The following is a 20,162-nucleotide window of genomic DNA, read 5'->3' as shown; positions in this document are numbered from 1 at the left end:
GTAACACGTTAAGAGACAGGTTTAGCCTTATGTCTAAAGAGTAGAGAGTTTTGAGAAGTACAAAAGAGGCTACTTAATAATACAGCGTCCAAAGCTAAGAGAAGAGTCAACTGGAACGTTTTTTACAATACATCTGAGTACTGCGAGTGTGTTGAGTAATAATGAGGACGATATCACTTTATCAGTCTAGGCTTGTACATACTAGGAGTAGTGGAGCTGTAGGAGGTGTCACTAGACCCTATTTCACCAGAAAATACAGGTGAACGAATAGGAGACAGACAAACAAATGTCCCCAAAAACCGCTCTCGTTAGCAAGGGACTAATAGAGTACATGATGGTCAAACACACATGAACATAATAATTATGGAAGATCATTGACAAGATCCATATCTGGTAGGACATACAACTCGGTCACGGTACATAGGCGGAGCGTACACCTCCTCTGCGATGACACCCGACAAAGACAAAAGGTACTGATCATGCGGACAAGAATGATCTGAGTGTGTCATAGGACACCATGACGCGGGACAGCGACTGTAGGTCTGCGGGTCAGTCGTAAGTGACGATCCGTGACATATGGACGAAGAGTGACAACAAAGAAAACTTTGATTGGGAAAGAGTCTTCATGGCAACTCCATATGAATCTTGTACAAAGTGTCATTTGGGTGGACGAGAAGACATCCGAGTTCCGTCTTTATGACACTATTGACGAATGGGTGTTTCGAATTCAGACCAGAAGACCATGTTTCACCATCATGATATTCAGAAGGATGTCGGAGGGACATGTAGGTACTGTAGTAGTAAAAATGACGTAGGAGTCATATAAGAAACAAACCAGTGTCCCGCCAAAGAGACCAAGATGTCAAAAGGTTATAATTTGCGACATTCATAGAACAATCACATGAAAAGGACACTGTACCAATGTTAGGTAGTCTAACCGACTTTAGCTATGGGTTTTACAAACTCAGACGGATCTAGAGTGTGTGTGTGTGTGTGTGTGTGTGTGTGTGTGTGTGTGTGTGTGTGTGTGTGTGTGTGTGTGCAGGTTCACAGGGAGGCGGTGTACTACAACATCAGACCCCTGGTGAAGCTCCTGGAGGAGAGCCCTCCTCTGTTTGGAGAGCTGGTGGGCCGGCAGCAGTTCCTTTCCAGAGTCCCCCACTACAGGGAGAACATCGAGGTCAGACACTCCTGCTCATCTTGTACATTGTAATGCATTGTTCAAAATGTGCACCGCAGCATCTCTTAACCTTCTTTTGTGTGCGCACTTTTTTGTGAGTACTTTAATTACTGCAGGTACCTTAAAGGTAGTTTAAGGTACGAGATACACTTTTTGTTATATTCCATGGAATGCTCTTAGCATCCCGATAGCAATGAATATCTTAAGTGCTTTGACAAAAAATCCATAAAAAAATGTCATCTGTGGAAGCCGTAGGTCTGTAAAAAGCACGACCAATCATCGGCCGGCCCGGCTAAAGTAACTGGATGGCCTCCCCTCTGTGCACATACTTATCTCGTGCCCTCATTGGTCATGTGCACGTTCGTGTGTGTTGGAGGAGAGGCTCTGTAAGGAAGTTGCAGATTTTTTCCGGCTGTGTATTTTCAAATTCTAGCGCACTCGAAATGGTTTCTCCAAAATGATCTACCCCACCTTTTAGTGGATGTGAAAGAGTGGTAAAGAAAATAAATGAGAGCTCATGATAGCCTTGACATTATTCAGTCTTATAGGCTATTAGATTTGTTTTCTGGGAAAGTGTGTTGGTTGAAATTTGCCTAAAAATATGTGAGATTGTTACCAAACAAGCTATTCTCTGATCAGAGGGAATTATGCCTCGAACGTTCCCATTTATTTTATCCATGATGGCGCATTTCTTCTCAGTTGAGCCTTGCAAAAATGTGTGCATCATGACGTCAAACTCTTACTAGGAAGTAGAAACATGTAATCATAATAGAAATGTATTTGACGAATGATAAACATATCGTCACTGTTTCCTTCCAGGTGCTGATTCGTATCGCCAGAGCCGAGGCCATAGCCGCCCGACAGTCCACCATCATGATATGCGTGCTGCGCACAGAGGAGGACTTGGGTCTCTATGACAACGCCATCAACAGCCTGGAGTCAAATAAGGAGTCGGTGGTGACGTTCGGACCCTGGAAGGCCGCGCTATCCGTCAAAGACCTGCTGGACTGTGTGAAGCTGGACATCGAGAGTCAGGGCTACAGTGTGAGCATCCAGCGCCACTCAGTGGAGAGGAGCTTCCTGTCCACCAGGAGCTACGACTACTTCCACAAACTCATCTTCACCTGGTGGTGATGACAGGGGCTGCTTTTACCTGCTTCTTAAGAAATTAGATTAAAAACAACAGACAGCAATTTGATATTTTACAATTTGGAATAGACCAAGTTAATCCAAGTCGTTCCTGTCAGGGAATAATTTCCATACATGTTTACCTTTCGCCCTCTAACGCAGATGCCCAGCCTTGAGCAGCATGCTATATCTCCCTTAAGGAGGGGCTGCCCTAGCAAGTTGTTGTTGTTGTTGTTACCAGTTTATGACCGGGCAGCTCTCTTTCAGAGATAGTTATTGTTATGGGACACCTGGAACACATCCTTCTCGGGGTAGATGACCCCGAGCCATAAGCGACAACAAATGTGATTCAGTGTCCTCAGCTGTTTAGTATATCTATTGAAGAATGTTGATTATTACACTCTGAACTAGTTGAAACCTGGAACTACAAGGAGGGCTCTTCAGAATTTATTGTGGCATCTCAACCGTGTGGTCAGATCGTGGCCCGTGACATGTCTTGTGAGTTCTCCGGCCGAAGCTCCAAATAAACCGTCAGTGTTTGCCTTCAAAGCTCCAGCTCTCCATCGTGTCTCTCTGAGTCCTGACTCCAATTGCTTCAGAAGTTTCCCCCACAAAGTCTATTTTTGTGATATACTTTTGACATAACATGCTATGTCGTTATTTGTGATATACTATACTATGTGGAAATATCTAGACATGTCGAAACTTCGAGAGAAAAACAACATAGTATAGTATACAAATAACGACAGTAAAATAAGTTGGAAAAAAAGGACGTATGACATTGAGAAAAACTCCATAGTATACTATGTAGTTTTTTTTCGACTTATTTTACTACGTCATTATTTGTGAAATTTTCAACATACAATTTTTTATCCCAGAATTTGTTCGCGTTTTTCGACATTTGGGCATTTCAAAACGTTTTTTACTAAAATAAACAGTTCAAATAAACCGTGATACATTTTTACATAATTTATTTGAGTTATAAAATGAGTAGTTACACACTGTTGGCATATACCTCCTCCTCCTTAACACATATAACATGTTCAGTTTCATGCACAATTATCATGAGCTGATTAAAATGTGTTCCGCATACCAAGGTCACCTCAGGAACTCAATCCACACGACTTTGTCTACTCAATGGCTTTGATATATTCAGAGGAATTACAGCACCTAGCAGAACAAAAACAAAGGTCCAACACACAGCTCCACTGTTGTGTAGTCAGGTGCTCGAGCTCACAGCCAGCTTCTCGCTTCATGCGTTAATCATCTCTCCACGAGCATAATCAGCACTATGCTTATTAATAAAAGCCATACTTGTACGTTGAGCTTTGGACAACCCCCCAGGTCTCTGTGGACTCTGGAAAAGGTAGAAGGGGAAACAAACAATGCTGGATGGCCAAACCCCCAAAGGCTCCCCAATGTTGCGGAAAGAATGCAACACCAGCAAAACAGAAGGCGGGATGTCAAGATGTTTCTTGTTTTCATGCAGGAGGCAGAATGAGGCGTCAGTCACGGGTAAGAGGAGGCAACTGTGAGTCAGAGAGAGCGAGGAATGATAGAAAAAGCTACCCTCTGTTATCACTTTAAAAGGAGCTGTTGGCTGTGTGGGGGGGGTCAGGCGTTCCTGTTAGTGAAGCTTATGGTTTTGAACCGGCCTGTTGAGTGTCACTGGACCTCGGCACAAAAACGCAGAGGGGGAAGAACCACATCCAGATTTAGACGTTTCACTGAATATGTGGTACATGCACAGAAAAACAGCTACTTTTGGACGTGTCAGATAAACTATTGCTGCTCCATTGGAAGTTCTCACTCAGCAGTCGATCCTCGGACCCAATTCCTCTGTCTGACTCAGATCGGACAGGCAGTGAGAGCCAGAGGAATGTGCTTACATGATTAAAATGGGATGACAGACGCCAGCTAAACAGAATTACATGTTAGAGGTCATTTGGTGGCTTTCAGCGAGGAATTCAAAGTTGGGTCATGACCTTTTATCTTCATTCAATGGCAGTAATGGACTCTATTCAAAGATGAAATGAATAAATATAAAGTACATAACAGCCTGTTCAGAGCTAAACAATGTAGCCATTAATGAAAGACATCTTAGCACAGTTTGCTAACTTTGCTATCTCAGTCTGTAAACGAAGCTAGTGACCATAGATTGAAAGAAACTAGTTTGCATATATTGACAGATATTTCTATTTCTTAACATGTTTGAAAACAATCATTAAAATAAATATATCAAAAAATGCACTGTCAGACATTTCAACTGGTCTTGCAGAAGCGTAACTCCCTTCTCCTTTTAAAACTTCACATGGACGTGGAGAAGCCTTTCAGACCCCCAATGAATACCCTTATTGAACAACACTCAGATGGGTCTTCTATGTGTCCCATAGTTACCCTTAGTAGAGACATAGCTGGGATTATGATACCGTGTGTCAAGGTTTGCTCCTTGTTGGAGAAGGATAGGATGGAGAATTTAAATCCAAGTCTGTCTCACAGGAGTTCGACTGTGCGTAAAATCCTGCCTTTGTCCACCTACCTCAGACATTATTCTCCTTCACATCAGCTGACTTTATTTCGTCATGTTGACAGGGCTCGTCACTGCATCCTGGGATTAGCTCAGCGTTTCTTCCCCCCAAAGTGATCAAGATGGGTTCATCCAAACCTCTCAAGTCTCAGCAGTGTAGAGATCGTCTATGTATCGTCAAACTCCAGCTGGATGTCACAAGGGTCCACAGGGACCGGGGAAAGAGGAACCAAAGAGTCTGGATCCTGAACAGAGGCCTTAGTGAAAGAATACAAATAAAGATAAGCAATCTGTCAAGGAGAAATATCCAGCTCACTCTTAAAACGATGGTTTGTGAGGAGAGGTCAAAGACAAATAAATGGTACCAGAGTCTCAGGTTGATTTTCAGAGGTTAATGCAGTGTGTTTAGGTCTTTTCAGAAATGCAGCGAGGAGAGGAACAAGGAGCAGAGAAGTCAGTCCGATTCCCAGACACACCGCGGGCAGCAGCACTGAAACACAATATAGAAGTTGAACACAAATGTTATCCCAATAAACAAACAATACTGCAGACTTTCAAAGACACAGGGGACAAGATCAATAAAGAGGGAGGATGCAGAATCAATCAGCGTTGGCCATTGGACCTCTGCACAGAGTCCTGGAAAAACAAGCAAAAAAAGAGTATGTGCCAAGTCCAGAACGTTTCTAAACTGCACAATGACCCAAAGTTGTATTAGGCTACATCCTGGGTCGAGACCTAGCAAAAATGACTAGGGATATAAAAAGATGCTTTTCGACAAGCCAAAACAAAAAAACAAATGGAAGGAAGCTTTGGTAAACTGAGGTGATCTTCAATAAAATGGCGCATTCAAGGCATCACAAGTTTATAGTTTTCCTTAGCGACACATGAACAAGGCCAGTAGATGGCCCTAAACTGGCACTGCAGAGGTTCTGTTCCTCATGTTGGCAACCACTAATCAATGGATACCAACATCCCTCACGTCCTCTGTCTACTCATTAACCCTCCTATTGGTTAACATGTGATGTATTTAAGGTCATTTCAGGATGGTTAGTTTGTGACCCATCGTCAGCCGTTCTCTAACCTGATTGGGAAACGGTCTGGACGCACTGAGGGGAAGACTTTGGAGAAGCCGCCATGGAGAACGTTGGGAAGGAGAAGTTGGCCACAGCGCAGTAATTCTGACCCGCAGCCAAGCCGGAGAACTCCACGTGGGACACCGCCTCCTGGGTCCAAACCGTACGTCTCTGCAAGGACACAAAGCACTCTGGTTTTAATTTGTAAAAGCAGAGATATTTCTTAGGATTAAGTATGCCATCAGAAAGGGTAAACAAAAGATTTAATAGGTAATTAAATATATTTAATTTAACCACATCAGTATTATCCTGTTAATAATCATCTTCAGGAATTGTTGCATCTGATTGCAGGCCTTTTTATAAAAATATATATCAGTATCAACTCAGCAAAAAGCAGACCTGGTACTCAGAGTGATTTTGCTTGTTGTACACAGTCACAGTGGTCCATGGGTGGATCAGTTCAGAGATGGGACAGCAGCGTCCCAGAGAGCACCTCCTGTTGGCGGCACAGGGGAACTGCACCTTCACCGTGAGATGGTCTTCTTTCAAAGAGACCGAGACAGAGGGGGGGCTGAAGGCTGGAGGGGGCAAAGGGACAGAGGGAAGGTCAATTATCTTAAAGCTCTGGGATCATTGGCTAACAATGTTATATCATCCTTAAAGGTCTCCTATTATACTGTTTTTCATCAATATATTATAGGTCTCAGATACAAAACATGTCTCTGAAGTGTTTGCCTCCAAACACCAAACAGATCATTGTAGCATCCCATAATCCCCTCTGTTTCAGCCCTGTTTCAAAAGTGCTGATTCTCTTTCTGTTACTTTAGATGAAAATAAGGAGCCCCTCCCCACGCCCCTCTGAGAGAGATTTGGTTAAAAATAACACAATGGTGCTCTAGGAGGAGATTCAGGTGATAAGGTGGACGGGGGTTGGGTTTTTATATAAATGGATCAGGACAAAAAGTGAGCGAATCTTTTTTCCTGCAACTTTCAGAATCTTTTTACACATGTTGATGTGTAAAAGACATGAACAAGTGGATTTTACAAAATAGGTCCCCTTTAAAGCTGTTAATTCAAGTGGTCTGCCAGACAACTAGAGTTCTACACATCCTTTTGGCTCCGTTTTCAATAAACTTCTACCCCCCAATGACATGATGCTGAACACATTATGTACTTTTAAAGCAACAGTTTAAAACCATGTGCAACAGAGAGGGGAGAGGGACCAGCAGGCATGTATCACATGTTTTTATACATCTTATGACTGTACTGCAGTTTGTTACTGACTGAAGTCACTGTAGTCGAACTTGAGCGGCCTCATCCAGGCGGTGGAGCTGGGGCTGAGGTGGACGCCCAGACGGATCATGTTATACAACTCAAAGTTTGAGAAAGCCGGCGAGACGTCACAGCTGCGGGACGAGATCCAAACGCACCACGGTACTTCCTGCCAGGGGTCCCTGCAAACAAAGGAAGTCACACTGTGCTGTGTGCCTGAGCAAAACCAGGAATAAGCTCTCTGCAAATCACAGGCTTTCAGGGTTTAAATGGAGTAATTTAACGCATTCAGCAGAATAATGTGGCTTATTAAATGTCTTTAAGTTTCACAAATGAGCTGTTATAACTGGAAAAGTGTTAAAGTTATAGAAACTATCCTTCGTTGTTTCCATTTCAAACATCACATCTTGATTTTCTTCATCTACATTTAAAGATGTTAGTCTAACGGAACTTTCTTTGCATATCAACATTGATCTGTTGATCTTTTTAACTTAAAAAACAGCCTATTTTAACCGATTTGGTTTTCTTTGTGTAAAAATTGTGTTTTTTACTTTATTTGTACTGCAGTGATAAATCAGGGCTCATTTCTAAAATAGAAATTAGAATTCCTACGTGTATGTACACATTGTTGCATGAAAAGTAAAATATAAATACTTCAACATTATTTTGTAATGTTATTAGCAAATTATGTACATCTAAAAAAGGTAGTGTAACAGCAGCAGAAGCAATTATTATAGATATAAACAACTTTAAAACTAGGCTTTCATATTTCATTATGAGCATCTACTATAATCAGAACGCAGCATACAGCTAAATGAAATATACTGTATAAACATACAGACACCAGTAAAAATTGAAACCAAAATTGTATTGAAAAAGGGAACTCAGTTGCAAGAACATTTAATTGAAAAACATTTGATACATAAAATGAATTGTGGGGGAAAATGTTTTATTTTTGTAAATAAATAGTTTTTGAGCTTGCTTACTGTAGACACACAGACACACTCACAGAAGGACTTACCCCTGCGTCTTTGTCTGCACTGTATAGGTGGTATTAGGGCTGGCATGGGGACAATCCCACTGCAGGAGGCATCTTAAGTCCAGTGATTCCACAGCAGCGTAGCAGACTGTCCCATTGGACCCTGGGACGTTCGCACGAAACATGGACACCAAAATAGCTCAGTCCCTCAGATGCTTATTGACCCGTTAAGACTGATTGTCACAACTTTGATGACTTGCAAGCCTGAGCGCTCACAGCGGAGATGATGGCTTATTGAAACACAGGAGCAGCTACACGGAAGTAAAATAAAAATATGTTTAATTTGTGATAAAAGCTTCAGTACTTACCAGTAATCAGCAGGGTAACCACAACAAACAATCCCACCGTGGATAGCTCCATGACCTCGGGTTCAAGAGAGCAGGAGAGTGACACACAGACTGTCCGGTGCTGCAGGTGACCCAACACTACCTTAAAGAGCAAGACAACCTGTAAAGAAACACTGAGGAGGAGGAGATGCAATAAGCTGCAGAGGGAAGTGATAGACTGGAGTTGGACACGAAGGTGGAAGGGGTGGAGAGATAAGGATTCAATTGAAAGCTGGTGATTTGTAAGAGAGATGAAAGGCTTTAATCTACTTAAGAGGAGGATGAGAAGTTTGGCCGACAGAAAATTAGAGGCAGAGGACAAACTTGATTCATGAGGAAAGTCACATATAAAGTATATAATTTCCATTTAGATTTTTACCATTTCTCTTTTAATGAGAAAGACACCATTTTAAATATCAACCTTGACCTAACTGAAACAAAACATGGAGTAACATGTATTGGATTAGTTTGTCATTTACACTACTAAAAGCTCAAAGTGGAGTTCTGTAGATTTTTCCCGCTAAAAGGTAGCATATGGTATCATAAGGCTAATAGCGACTTTGTTGCAAATGCTAACTGTATGATGCTAACAAGCTACATGCTAAGCGTCAATATGTTCAAAGCTAACTAAAAAGATGATTCTAAGCAGAAAAAGGTTTAGCAAAGGACGCCATCTTCATCTAGTTAGCCGTCTGCTAGAGTTTCTTGTGCTAACTAGCTAATGCAGGCGGCAACATGCTAACAAGTTAATGTTGTAGGTACCGTTCACCATAATTTCTAGCAAGCTAATGTTTGAAAATTAAGCACCAGGTACGTCTGGGGCTGTATAGATGTAATTAACAAATCATTTGAAGTAAGAAATTCAAATGTTGACATAGTTATGGCTCTAGATGGGAAATCAAGGTTATGATGAGGGGAACATTAATGTCTGAACAGATTTTGATCCATCCAGATAGACATTTTACAACAAAAAACCCACAAATTTGAACAGGATAGTGAGATATTTTAGCCTTGATCTAATATAGATAGAAAAAAGACAGACTTATCAGGAGAAATAACATTCTGTCTTTTTATTCAATGTCATCTTTAAATAATAAGAATCTGTACATCTCATAAGCAGGTCTTCGACCATTCATTCCTCAAAGTAATAATATCAATAGTTTCCTTATTCACAACAGTAATACAGTTGAAGTGCTTAACCAGGCGACCAGCAGGGCCAACAGAGATCATACAGCAACTCAAAAGAACACACACACACACACACACAAACACACACACACACACACACACACACACAGTCAGTCCAGCAATGCACCATACACCCTCTTGGTAATACATGAAAGCAAAAACTGCCTGTTCATTCAGCACCAATCAACAAAAGTAATTGCAGCCGTAATAATACAAAGCTTGACATTCCTCATTTCAGCATCATCATCATCATTCATGAGTCTTTTTATCTCTGGATATACAGGATCCAAACAAACTGCTTACATGCTTAACAGTTCAGGACGCTGTGGATAATCAGTCAGATCGACATGTCGTCCTCAGCCCAGCAGAGGGCGACATGCAACAGCAGAGAGTCCGTCGTCCCACAGCTTCAGCCTGGAGTCTGTTCCTCTAAACCCATCCGCACCCAAAAGTGAGTCTAGAAAATAAGCAGGGTATTGCTGTGTTCAAATCTGTGCAAATTCTAAGAAAACCCGCTTAATTTCCAAGAGGGGAGCTTTTGGTACAGAGTTTCCACACTCTTTGTTGAGAAGTTTAAGTCTGTGCCCCCGGCAAGGCGGTGGCGGTGGTGGTGGGGGATGGAGAGTCTTTTGGTCCCGGAGCGAGCAGCCCACGGGACGCTGCATGTTCCCCGTTCAAGTTCTTGTAAGGGTTCATGCGCGGCGGAGCTCTGAGACACATGGAGGGGAAGCGGAGGCCGGCCAGGCAGCAGCCGGGACACGAGACCACCTCCTCCTGGTCCAGAGAACAGGAGACCCCCTCCTCCTGGTCCAGAGAGCAAACGCTGCCCGAGCGGTAGGGGGAGGAGCCTGCGGGGTCACTGGGAGGGGAGTGGTAGCCGTTGTTGTTGGTCAATTCTCGACTCACGACCACGTTGTTGTTGTCCAAGTGAGAGAGGGGAGGCAGGCAGGGTGGCCCGTTGGAGATGGCCGACCCCCAGCCGTTTGAGAAGGGAGGGGTGGAGGGTTGGATTGGAGTTGAGGAAGCAGGATGAGGGGAGGGGTTCGAGTACGGAGATGAAGCGCTGTCCTGTGTGTCCGGGGAGCTGGAGCAGTCCATCGGCTCTCCGTCCTCCTGGTCCATGGGCAGGGGCCCAAGAGACAGACCGGGCAGACCTGAATCACTCCCACTCCCCTCCTTGATCTCCTTCTCTTTTGCCAACAGTCTCTCTTCTTCCAATAGTCTCTCTTTCTCCAACAGTGTCTCTTCTTCTTTTGTCTCAAAGTTTACAGTGTCCACTTCAGACGGGGACTCCTCTTCGGTCAGGACAGTGTTCGGTGCCGATGTGAGGTGAGGAGGGGGCGTACACGGCAGCGAGTGGCAGCGCCGGTGTCTCCTCAGGACAACGCCATCAGTGTCGGACACAGAGGGGTCTTCGCAGTCTGGAAGGGGGGGCAGGGTGAAGGTGAGGGAGATGACCGACTTGCTGGGGGTGTCGAACAGCTTGATCTTGCCCCCCTTGAGGTCCTCCCTCTGAGAGAAGGGGTTGATCCGAGCAGGGATGGCGTTGATGACGGAGGGGGGCGTGTCCGGGGGGAGTAGCATGTCCGATTTGCTGCGGGAGAGGCGAGGGTCCGACGGGAGGCAGAGGGACCGCCTTCTGAGAGGGCCGATGGATGGAGAGACAGCTTGAGAGAAAAAGGGAGAATGGAGATTATTATTATTATTTGTTTTTTAAACTTTTGTGTTTTTTAAACTTTTGTGTGTTGACGGTTTGATGACTCACCTTTGACTGTTGGTTCATCTTTCTGCTTCCTCTCAGCCTGCTGCCGCTCCAGCTCCACCACGATTTCAGAGAAGGATGGACGGAGCTTTGAGTTCATCTGGCAGGAAGGAGAAACAAATTCAACAAATTGAACTGAGATAAAAATTGCAGTGCAAAACTAATGATTTAATCCGTCATAATTTTCCATTTTAATTGGCAAAAAATCTAAAGAAATTAAGGAGGTAGAAACCTGGCGTGGCTGAAATGTGTGGGCGTAATCCACCTTGTTACAAACATGCGATCTATCTTATAAAATGATGGCTTTCAGTGATTAAGGCCCTGTCCACACGGAGACGATATCAGTTGAACCCGCTAACGTTCTCTATCGCAGGGGTTCCCAAACGTGTGGGGAAATTCTACAGATGGCGCCCGAATCCGATACGCTTTGATAACGGTTCCCAAAGTGGGTAGGTCTGAGGACGAAACGCTTGCGGCTCCGTGTGTACGCCCTATACCATAATTTCCTGAAAACGATGACACCATAGCCCCGGCTCTCCCCAACTCTCTTGTTCCCCCCCGCGTCATTGCTGATGCGTTTCGCCAAAAACAATGGCGGATCACAGGGTTGCGTTCGTACTCCAGACGCTACTGAACATGATACTGATTTAAATGCAAAAATATACAGCTCCTCTACCACAACCATCAGCAACAATAATAATATAATATAATAATAATGAGAATAATAATTGTCATCGGTCTTATTCGCTGCTTTTGGTGTATTTTGTGGGGGAAGTACAGTCACTTATAGGCCCGGGATATGTACTACAGCGTCTCCAGCGTTTGAGCATTTTCGTGTGGACGGACACGTTTCTTGAGCCATTTCAGTGTGGACGGAGGACTTTTTTGAACACGACTAAGGTTCGTTTCCGTCTCCGTGTGGACGGGGCCTTAAACACAGGTTACAGATATGCTTTCTTTAAACATGACAGCCCCATTAAAGATAAACCGACGCTACGGGTACTTAATCATCTGGTATAAAGAAGCAAGGCAAAAGCTTCTCCTCCCAAATAACGCTGTAGATACCTGGTATACTGAGGTACCTGCATGGTCATTTAAAGAGTATTTAGTGGTGCTATTAAATTGTATCGCACTGGCATTACCGTAAAGCACCAACAATCAAACTGACTCAGTCTTCCCCACCATCATGAACAATATAATAAGCTAATAAAACAAAGCTAATAAAGTGACCCCATACAAAGAAAAGTCAAGGGAAGTGTGTGTGTGCCTATGTGTGTGTGATATGTGTGTGTGAGATGAGTATTCCTTACATTACAGCAGGAGATGGCCAGTTCCAGGAAGTCAGGAGGAAAATCTTCCACCATCTGCTGAAAGGTCACCACATCCAGACCAAAGTCCTGTACAGAAACAGAGGAAATTACACATTAAAGAAAATGTATTATTTCATGAGCCCACAAAAAAAAAATGACATGGCAAGAAAAAAGTCCCCTTATATGATTGCTCAACTGCAGCACTGTTAAAAAGCCACAAGGGGGAGAAATGCTGTCATGAAGAAAGGGCTTTTAACAAAGATTTAACAATGATGAGTACATTTACCCAACATGTATTTTGTACAAATAATTAATTGTGATACACTGTGATAAATAAACAGATCATAAGGCCCTCTAAATATTTTGTCAGTTATTTTTGAGCATTCGGAAACATGAAAGCTTCTCAAAGATAAGAAAGTCAGCTTCCTGTTTTTCCAAGACGAATCGGCTGTTAAGAGTCCAAAATAAGATATGTAACATTTTACAAAATTCACATCTGGTGGTAAAAATGTTGCTTCATCTCAAGTTGTTGTGAAATTGCAGCTTGCCCAACAGTCCTGTGATCTTAAAACACTGACAGACATCAGGTAATAAACTAATACAGTTAATGTTTGCCATGAGGGTATTCATGCAGTGCTGTATGACAGGAGACGTGCATGATGATGAGTGTGTGATGATGAGTGTGTGATGACAGCACGTCGGTACCTCGGTGCGGGGCAAGATGTCGGGGTCGGCCTGGATCCTCCCAATGACCTCACACAGGACGATCCCGTACGCAAACACATCCACCTGCAGAGAGACGAGTCGTTTCAAGAGGATACACACACTGACAGAAAAGACGAGAGACTACTATACAGTTTATTTTTTACTTGTGCAAACTTCTTATTTAAAAAAACGTTCGCAAATGATAATGCCTTTTTAAGTACGTGTACTGACAAACTTATATTCTAGGGAACAAATCAAACATCTAAATGCATTTCGTCTGTAACAATTGCATGTGGTAGTAGTTTATGAAGTCTAGATTATGTAGATTTATACTATTTTCTGCAGTATTAACTGAAAACATGCTTCATTGTCCACGAGGTTTATGTTAATTTGTAGTTTCCTGTGAGCCCAGGCCGGCTGCATGACCCAGAAAATGTCCTCATTCCTTAAACGCAACCCTAACCAACTATCAGCAAGTCCACTTTACTGAATAGAGAAATAAAGGTCAAGAAGTGCACCTCTTACGTCACTAAATACCTGTTTGCTTTCAACATTCCTGATTTATCAAATATTTATTGCTTTACTCCACTTCCCGGGTTATTGGACTTTCTTTCATCACGCCCACAGTGGACCTTGAACTCAACAATCTGCAGCTGAAAGGCGCAGATCAGTCAGTACCTTCTCATTATACACCTCTCCTCTGAGCACCTCCGGGGCCATCCAGTAGGGGGAGCCCACCACGGCCAGCGGCTCCTGGTCCTCTTCATCGCTGCAGAGAGGAAGAGGAGGGAGGCTTCATGTTAAAACAGCAGGACAGTACGTGAGGCTCAAGCGAAACCTCTCAAATCCTTTTCACTACACCAGAGTTTAAAATCATCTTATGGTTCATTATGGAGATGTTCTTTTTTTAAATAGTCACAGATAAGCGCAAGAATACAGTTTGTTTTAAGCGCTCTTTTAGTCATAAGAATTAGGTGTTTAAATTCTAAAGGGTTTGGTTTAAAACTGCCTAAAAAAACAATTAAAAAGGCCTTGGGTCAACAACATCTGAAAAGGCAGATTTGCATCCCAACAGTTAAGAATACACACTTATTAAAAAGTATATTTTCAGTTCAGGAGATCTGCAATATGTAGCAGACAATAAGCAAAAATTGTGACAAAAACAGTCCAGCAAAACAGGCATCACATTCTTTTTTTATAAACGCAGAACCAAAACAAGTTAGAGGGAGAGAAGTGTCTTATGGGGTTAATCTGATTGTGTGTGTGTGTGTCCTCTGTATCTAAGAAACCGCAATGTTTTTCAGTTATGTGCAGATATCGTTGTGCAATTTTAGCTGAATAAAAAGGAAGGAAAACCAAAATGTGCATGAGACAACATGCCACACACACACACACACACACACACACACACACACACACACACACACACACACACACACACACCTCTTCAGTCAGTAAACACACAACTCTCGCTGAGGCCAGACAGCTGCCACTGTAACCCGGCCTGCCCTTTGTGTGTGTGTGCGTGTGTGCGTGTGTGTGCGTGTGCGTGTGTGCGTGCGTGCGTGTGTCTGCTGGTTCTGTTTGTGCCCGCTCACCTTTTGTGTTTACATAAGTGTGTGTCACTGTCAGCTAAGAAAAGCTTGAAACTTTGCTTGTTTTTCACTAAAGAAGAATGCATATCCTTCCATCTTAAAACAACGTAACACATTTTGATTTTTACACATGCATGGCTTCTACAAAATGTGTCATTGGGTTTTTTCCCAGCTATAAAACATGAAGCCTTTGTTTGCTCCTGCCTCTGTTTCAATAGCAGCTGCTGATTTGTGTTTCCGTCATTTTCATTGACATGTTTGCTTTGTATTTTAGTCGAGTACCGTTACATCCTGTAGCGCTGTGCTAACAGAGAATGGGCGATGTTGACAACCCTTCCCGTATGTTTGCGTTGGCGTTCTCCACTGGCATAATGGAAAGTAGGGAGGAGGGGACGATACATGGAGGGAAGGAGACGAGATGACAGGGGTTTAGGAAAGCACTCCAAATAAGGTCAAAGTATTCCAGTCCTCCTGCTTTCGCTCTTACTGGATCTCTGCCCCGCCATACAGCGAGCCACTCCTGTCCTCTGTTATGCCATCATTCCTCTGGTGTCCTCTAAACTATTTCTCTTTATGATGATTTTTCTGTCTCTGTTTTCACTTGGTTCTGATCTCCCTCTCTGGTTTCTTGCTTCTGTTGGTCCACTTCTCCAAATGGTGTTTACATTGGGAGCTCCTCATCTCTCCCTCTGCCATCACTGCCATTTTTTTTGTAGTATCATAGCCCACATTAGCAGATGGAAATAGCACAGAAAGGAAGTATCTGCCAGCTGTGTGTGTGTGTGTGTGTGTGTGTGTGTGTGTGTGTGTGTGTGTGTGTGTGTGTGTGTGTGTGTGTGTGTGTGTGTGTGTGTGACTTTTCCCTGCTTTATATTGTTATGAATTAACTGCCTGCCTGACTGTTGAACTGTTTATCGGCTAACTGTCTAATTTGAGTTGTGGACTTAAACGGACGTTAAGGAGAAGTGACGTCACATTGTAGATCAACTGGGGACAAGAGGAAGTACTTGAACTTAAGAGACATAGTGGAACTTAAATGGAATATTCATATATTTACACACTTAGAAATAGTAAGTTTAACATTTAGTGAAACACACTTATTTTCTTTTGTGCCTAGGAATTGAAGACTTGAGAGATACTAGACTCATTTCTGTACATTCAAGTGTTTAAAGCCAATATTTGAGGGCAATTAAAGTTTTTCCTGATAGAGTTTTTAATCCTAACAAGATTTTAGGAATTTAAAACAGTTGAAGAGTTTTTCCCTTGACATGTCTCGAGTCAAACCTAATTAATTCAGGATTTTTCCATTCTTCGCCTTTTAGTACCTTCCTTATTTTGGTATTCCTATTTTTACGGGAGATATGATGTCACTGGAAAAGCAGCTGGAGAAAATAAAACTTGATAGCTGTAACGTCGCTGGTCATTTACAGTCAGAACAAGCCAGCGGTTAATTGATGGCGGCGAATAAAAAATGCCACGGCATATTAAAAAGATAGCTGCAATCCCAGAGGAGGAAACACAACGAGACGAAGGAAACAGAGGAGGGGAGTCTGTGGAGTCATGGCCGCCTTTAAAATGACGTTTTATAATATTAATGAAGAGTTCCCTAAACAGTGAGTGATGGGGGGAGGACGTCTGTGAACACAGGAAATGCACACATTGGAAAATCCTGTGAGTAATGCGTCCTTTACTGTGTGACTGTGTCTCAACTGAGAGAGAAGAGAAGCTGTGGGAGACGTTGTTCACACTTTGCTCAGACATATATGGCACGAGGGATAAAATGAGACGAAGAGAGAAGTGGAAGAATGGGATTTATTGAGCGTGACTTATCTAACACGCGCTGATAGGAGTTTTGATGAATTGACTGACCTGTAATCTGGGATTTTCTCCGCCAGGCCAAAGTCTCCCACCACGGAGGAGCACACACGGCCCTCCCAGCGCACCAGGCAGTTCTGCAGAGGGGTCAGAGGTCACACACATCAGGATTACTGCTGTTAAGTGTGTGTGCAGCATTGCTTTCTAATATGGCTGCATGTGGCCCCTTTGTGTTTCAACAGATGTATTATGCAGAGCTTTTCATGTGCTGTAAAGGCTTTGTAGGACCACATTAAAAATGAACGGCTGATGTTTCCACCCTTTAAAAAAATCTCACTCAAGTGGAAGTGGTTTCTGTCCCATTTCCCAAGTGATTTTCCAGCATGTCGTCATTTCTTTTGCAGACTCAACTTGAGATGTGTTGAGACTCTTATCGATCCTCTTCGATCCATATAATACAGGATAAAGATAGCATCAGAACAATTTATCTCTTGCTTTGTTAATGTTTAATGGCTTTATATGTTGTGGTTTGCACACGTTATCCTTCATCATCAGTCTAGTTTATTTAGTTATTAAAAATGTTCGGTTGTGTGCTGAATTTGATGTTTGATATCCCCTCATTTCTTTAAAGTACACATGTGAGGCAGGAGCTCAATGTTATTTTCCATTCATAATTTTACTGAATTGACTTAACATTTCCCACAGATCCTTTTCGTTGACGTAGTTGCCATTTTTGTGACGCACCCACAAAGCCTCTTAATCTGCACTAGAGCTTTTTACTGTTTCCAAAACAGGGGAATGTGTGTGTGTGTGTGCGTGCGTGCGTGTGCGTGTGTGTTGTTGTTCGAGGGCACTGAGGCATGTGTGTTTGTCGTCACCTTGGAGGTGAGGTCCCGGTGGAAGATGCCCATGCTGTGCAGGTACTGCAGTCCCTGGGCGATGTCCAGCGCCAGGCTCATCCTCACGCTCCACGACAGGTACACGTCGCTGCCCAACAGCTGCTCCAGGTTACCGCCATTAATGAACTGGATCATCAGGAGAAACAGAGAGGTCATTATTAACACAGACACAGGAACACGTTCCACTTTGAAACTGCTTGGATGTTGACATGAAAGCCGCTTACACATCTCAATTAATACATATTAAGTCATATTGTTGTATCTTCTATTGTCCTGTCTAATCGACCAGTTTATTTCACTGCTCCTTTTGAAGCTTACAATTAAAAAAGTAAATTATTTGTCCAAAAAAAGCCTAAATATTTGTTTTTTAAAGCTTATAAATGTGACAATTGACAGCTTTTCTTAGTTTATAATCACTGTAAATGTAATATCCAAGAGTGCTGTAAGACAAAACAATCGAGTTGTGGGAAATCGTGCAACCATAGCATAGTTTTTTCAGCGTTTTAAGAATTGTACGAGCAATTTCTGGATAGTGATCTAAAAACATGACACATAGATGTGACACAAGTCAATCCCAGCCCCATAACGGAGATGTCACTGTCCATCAGCTAAACCTCTTAACAGGCAGCAGATATCTTTAATCCCTATTATATCTGAAACCTGCTGACCTACAGCATCGAGCTCCGATGACGGGTCACACAAACACCACCTCTACAGACAGCAGACACCAAATCCCCCCTCATCCACCTTTCAATATTGAGCAGCTCAATTACCACGACAACGCCAGGTAAACCCATCATAAGCAAGAAACAGGGGAAAAGTCATGAACTGCCCAACCTCAGTTTGTGTGTGTTGGTTTTATTCCACAGGCCATAAGACTGTTAAACACCTGAACTAGAACATCCATAACACAAATGATGTATCACTTGTATATAACTCTTATGGCACTACTTATATTCTTTTTTTATATTATATATATTATTTATTATTTTATTACTTGCACAATTGTATCTGTTTTATTGTGTTGCACTGTTGGAAGAGCCTTTGACCTAAGATTTTCATTGACATAACTACACTGTAGCCATGTACGAATGACAATAAAAGCCTTGAATCTTGAAACTGTGACAGAGTTCAAGGAGAGAGAGATGACCGACAGATCTGCTTACTGAACTAGTATCTTGAATTATCATGAAAAACATGGAAAAATCAATCAAAACACCCCAACTTGGTCTCCAGTTCTTAAGTGTCTTACCTCTGTGAGGGCGTGGAGCTGGCCCTCATGAACACAAACTCCGATAAACCTAAAGGAAGAGAAGAGAAACTGTTTCTAGACACACAAATATAATTCATGACCAGCATTAATAGAATCTAAACCAGAAAGTAGAAAATAAAAAAGACACAGCAATGTTTGAGTTACCTGAGTATGTTGGGGTGCGACAGTCTGTTCATGAGCTGGACCTCCCTGAGCATGTTGGCTCTGTTGCTGGCCAGGATGTTCATCTTCAGAGCCATGACCTGACCTGACACACGGTGCTGCACCTGGATCAAACAAACATTCCCCCAAATGATTGTATTTTGATCTATAAGTGACACCACATTTGTTCCAAAACTGTAGATTCAACATTGTCCGTGTGGAAACTGGGAAGCCAAAGAAATTATGCAATTCAGTACCAAATGTAAAAACCCTCCTCAGTTATCAAAGAAACATGACTGTTGACATTACATAATTAAAAAGAGGCCTAATTGTGTTTTTTTTTGTTCCCCCCCCCCCGCCTCCATTGGACTCCTTTGTTTACATCCCTAACAGTGAGCAACGTTGCGCTTCTATTGGCTAGCGCTACTTGATTATGGCAAAAATCATAATCTCGATTATTTGGGTCAATAATTGATATCACGATTATTAAAAACGATTATCCATTTACTTTGAAAACATCGATTTATTGAAAAGAAAAATGTGAACAGTATGTTTTTAACAGTTGATTACCCTGAACTTTAAGTATAATTCAACTGAAAAACAAATAAAACAAATAATTTTAAAAATAAAATAAATAATCGTTTTATTTCGATTATGTTGTTTTTATAATCGTTGCAAGCCAAAATCGTAATTGCGATTAAAATATGATTAATTGAGCAGCCTTAGCTAGCACTCCAACACATTGTACGCGATAGGCTAAGGGGCGGGACATNCGTACGTACGTCGTCGTACGTACGTACGTCGTCGTCGTCGTCGTCGTCGTACGTACGTACGTGTGTGTAGTCGTCGTCGTCGTGTGTGTGTAGTGTGTCGTCGTGTGTGTGTGTGTGTCGTGTGTGTGTGTGTGTGTGTGTGTGTGTGTGTGTCGT

The 20,162-nt window shown here is 42.6% G+C and overlaps 3 protein-coding genes across 3 annotated transcripts in view; 1 reads left to right on the top strand and 2 right to left on the bottom strand.

Annotated features, from left to right (window-relative positions):
- Nucleotides 1–1,009: 1,009 nt before the first annotated feature.
- On the top strand, nt 1,010–2,569 carry kctd14 (potassium channel tetramerization domain containing 14; the record flags this gene model as incomplete). Its single annotated transcript, XM_010785906.1, has 2 exons — nt 1,010–1,180; nt 2,000–2,569. Coding segments are annotated over 2 exons (486 nt in total), but the record flags the coding sequence as incomplete, so codon positions are not given.
- A 2,020-nt stretch (nt 2,570–4,589) lies between these two features.
- Nucleotides 4,590–8,618, bottom strand: LOC104958184 (uncharacterized). The gene is made up of 7 exons (XM_010785905.1): nt 8,528–8,618; nt 8,202–8,322; nt 7,193–7,362; nt 6,308–6,486; nt 5,917–6,079; nt 5,201–5,325; nt 4,590–5,092 (listed from the first exon to the last, which is right to left on the bottom strand). Exons 1-7 carry the CDS (start codon nt 8,577–8,579, stop codon nt 5,003–5,005), a joined length of 900 nt encoding a protein of 299 aa, XP_010784207.1. The 5' UTR covers nt 8,580–8,618; the 3' UTR covers nt 4,590–5,002.
- Nucleotides 8,619–9,600: 982 nt separating this feature from the next.
- Nucleotides 9,601–20,162, bottom strand: part of tesk1b (testis associated actin remodelling kinase 1b) — a 21,081-nt gene continuing 10,519 nt past the window's right edge. Inside the window, 11 exon segments of the mRNA XM_010785903.1 lie at nt 9,601–11,272; nt 11,274–11,352; nt 11,355–11,400; nt 11,499–11,595; nt 12,806–12,892; nt 13,511–13,594; nt 14,189–14,279; nt 16,975–17,057; nt 17,799–17,945; nt 19,072–19,120; nt 19,237–19,358. Coding sequence (XP_010784205.1) covers nt 10,307–11,272; nt 11,274–11,352; nt 11,355–11,400; nt 11,499–11,595; nt 12,806–12,892; nt 13,511–13,594; nt 14,189–14,279; nt 16,975–17,057; nt 17,799–17,945; nt 19,072–19,120; nt 19,237–19,358 — 1,851 coding nt within the window. The 3' untranslated portion in view covers nt 9,601–10,306.

The sequence above is a fragment of the Notothenia coriiceps genome, unplaced genomic scaffold, assembly GCF_000735185.1.
Source record: "Notothenia coriiceps isolate Sejong01 unplaced genomic scaffold, NC01 NC01_scaffold00028428, whole genome shotgun sequence".
NCBI classification, from domain to species: Eukaryota; Metazoa; Chordata; class Actinopteri; order Perciformes; family Nototheniidae; genus Notothenia; species Notothenia coriiceps.
This window is presented reverse-complemented; position numbering and strand designations above follow the sequence as displayed.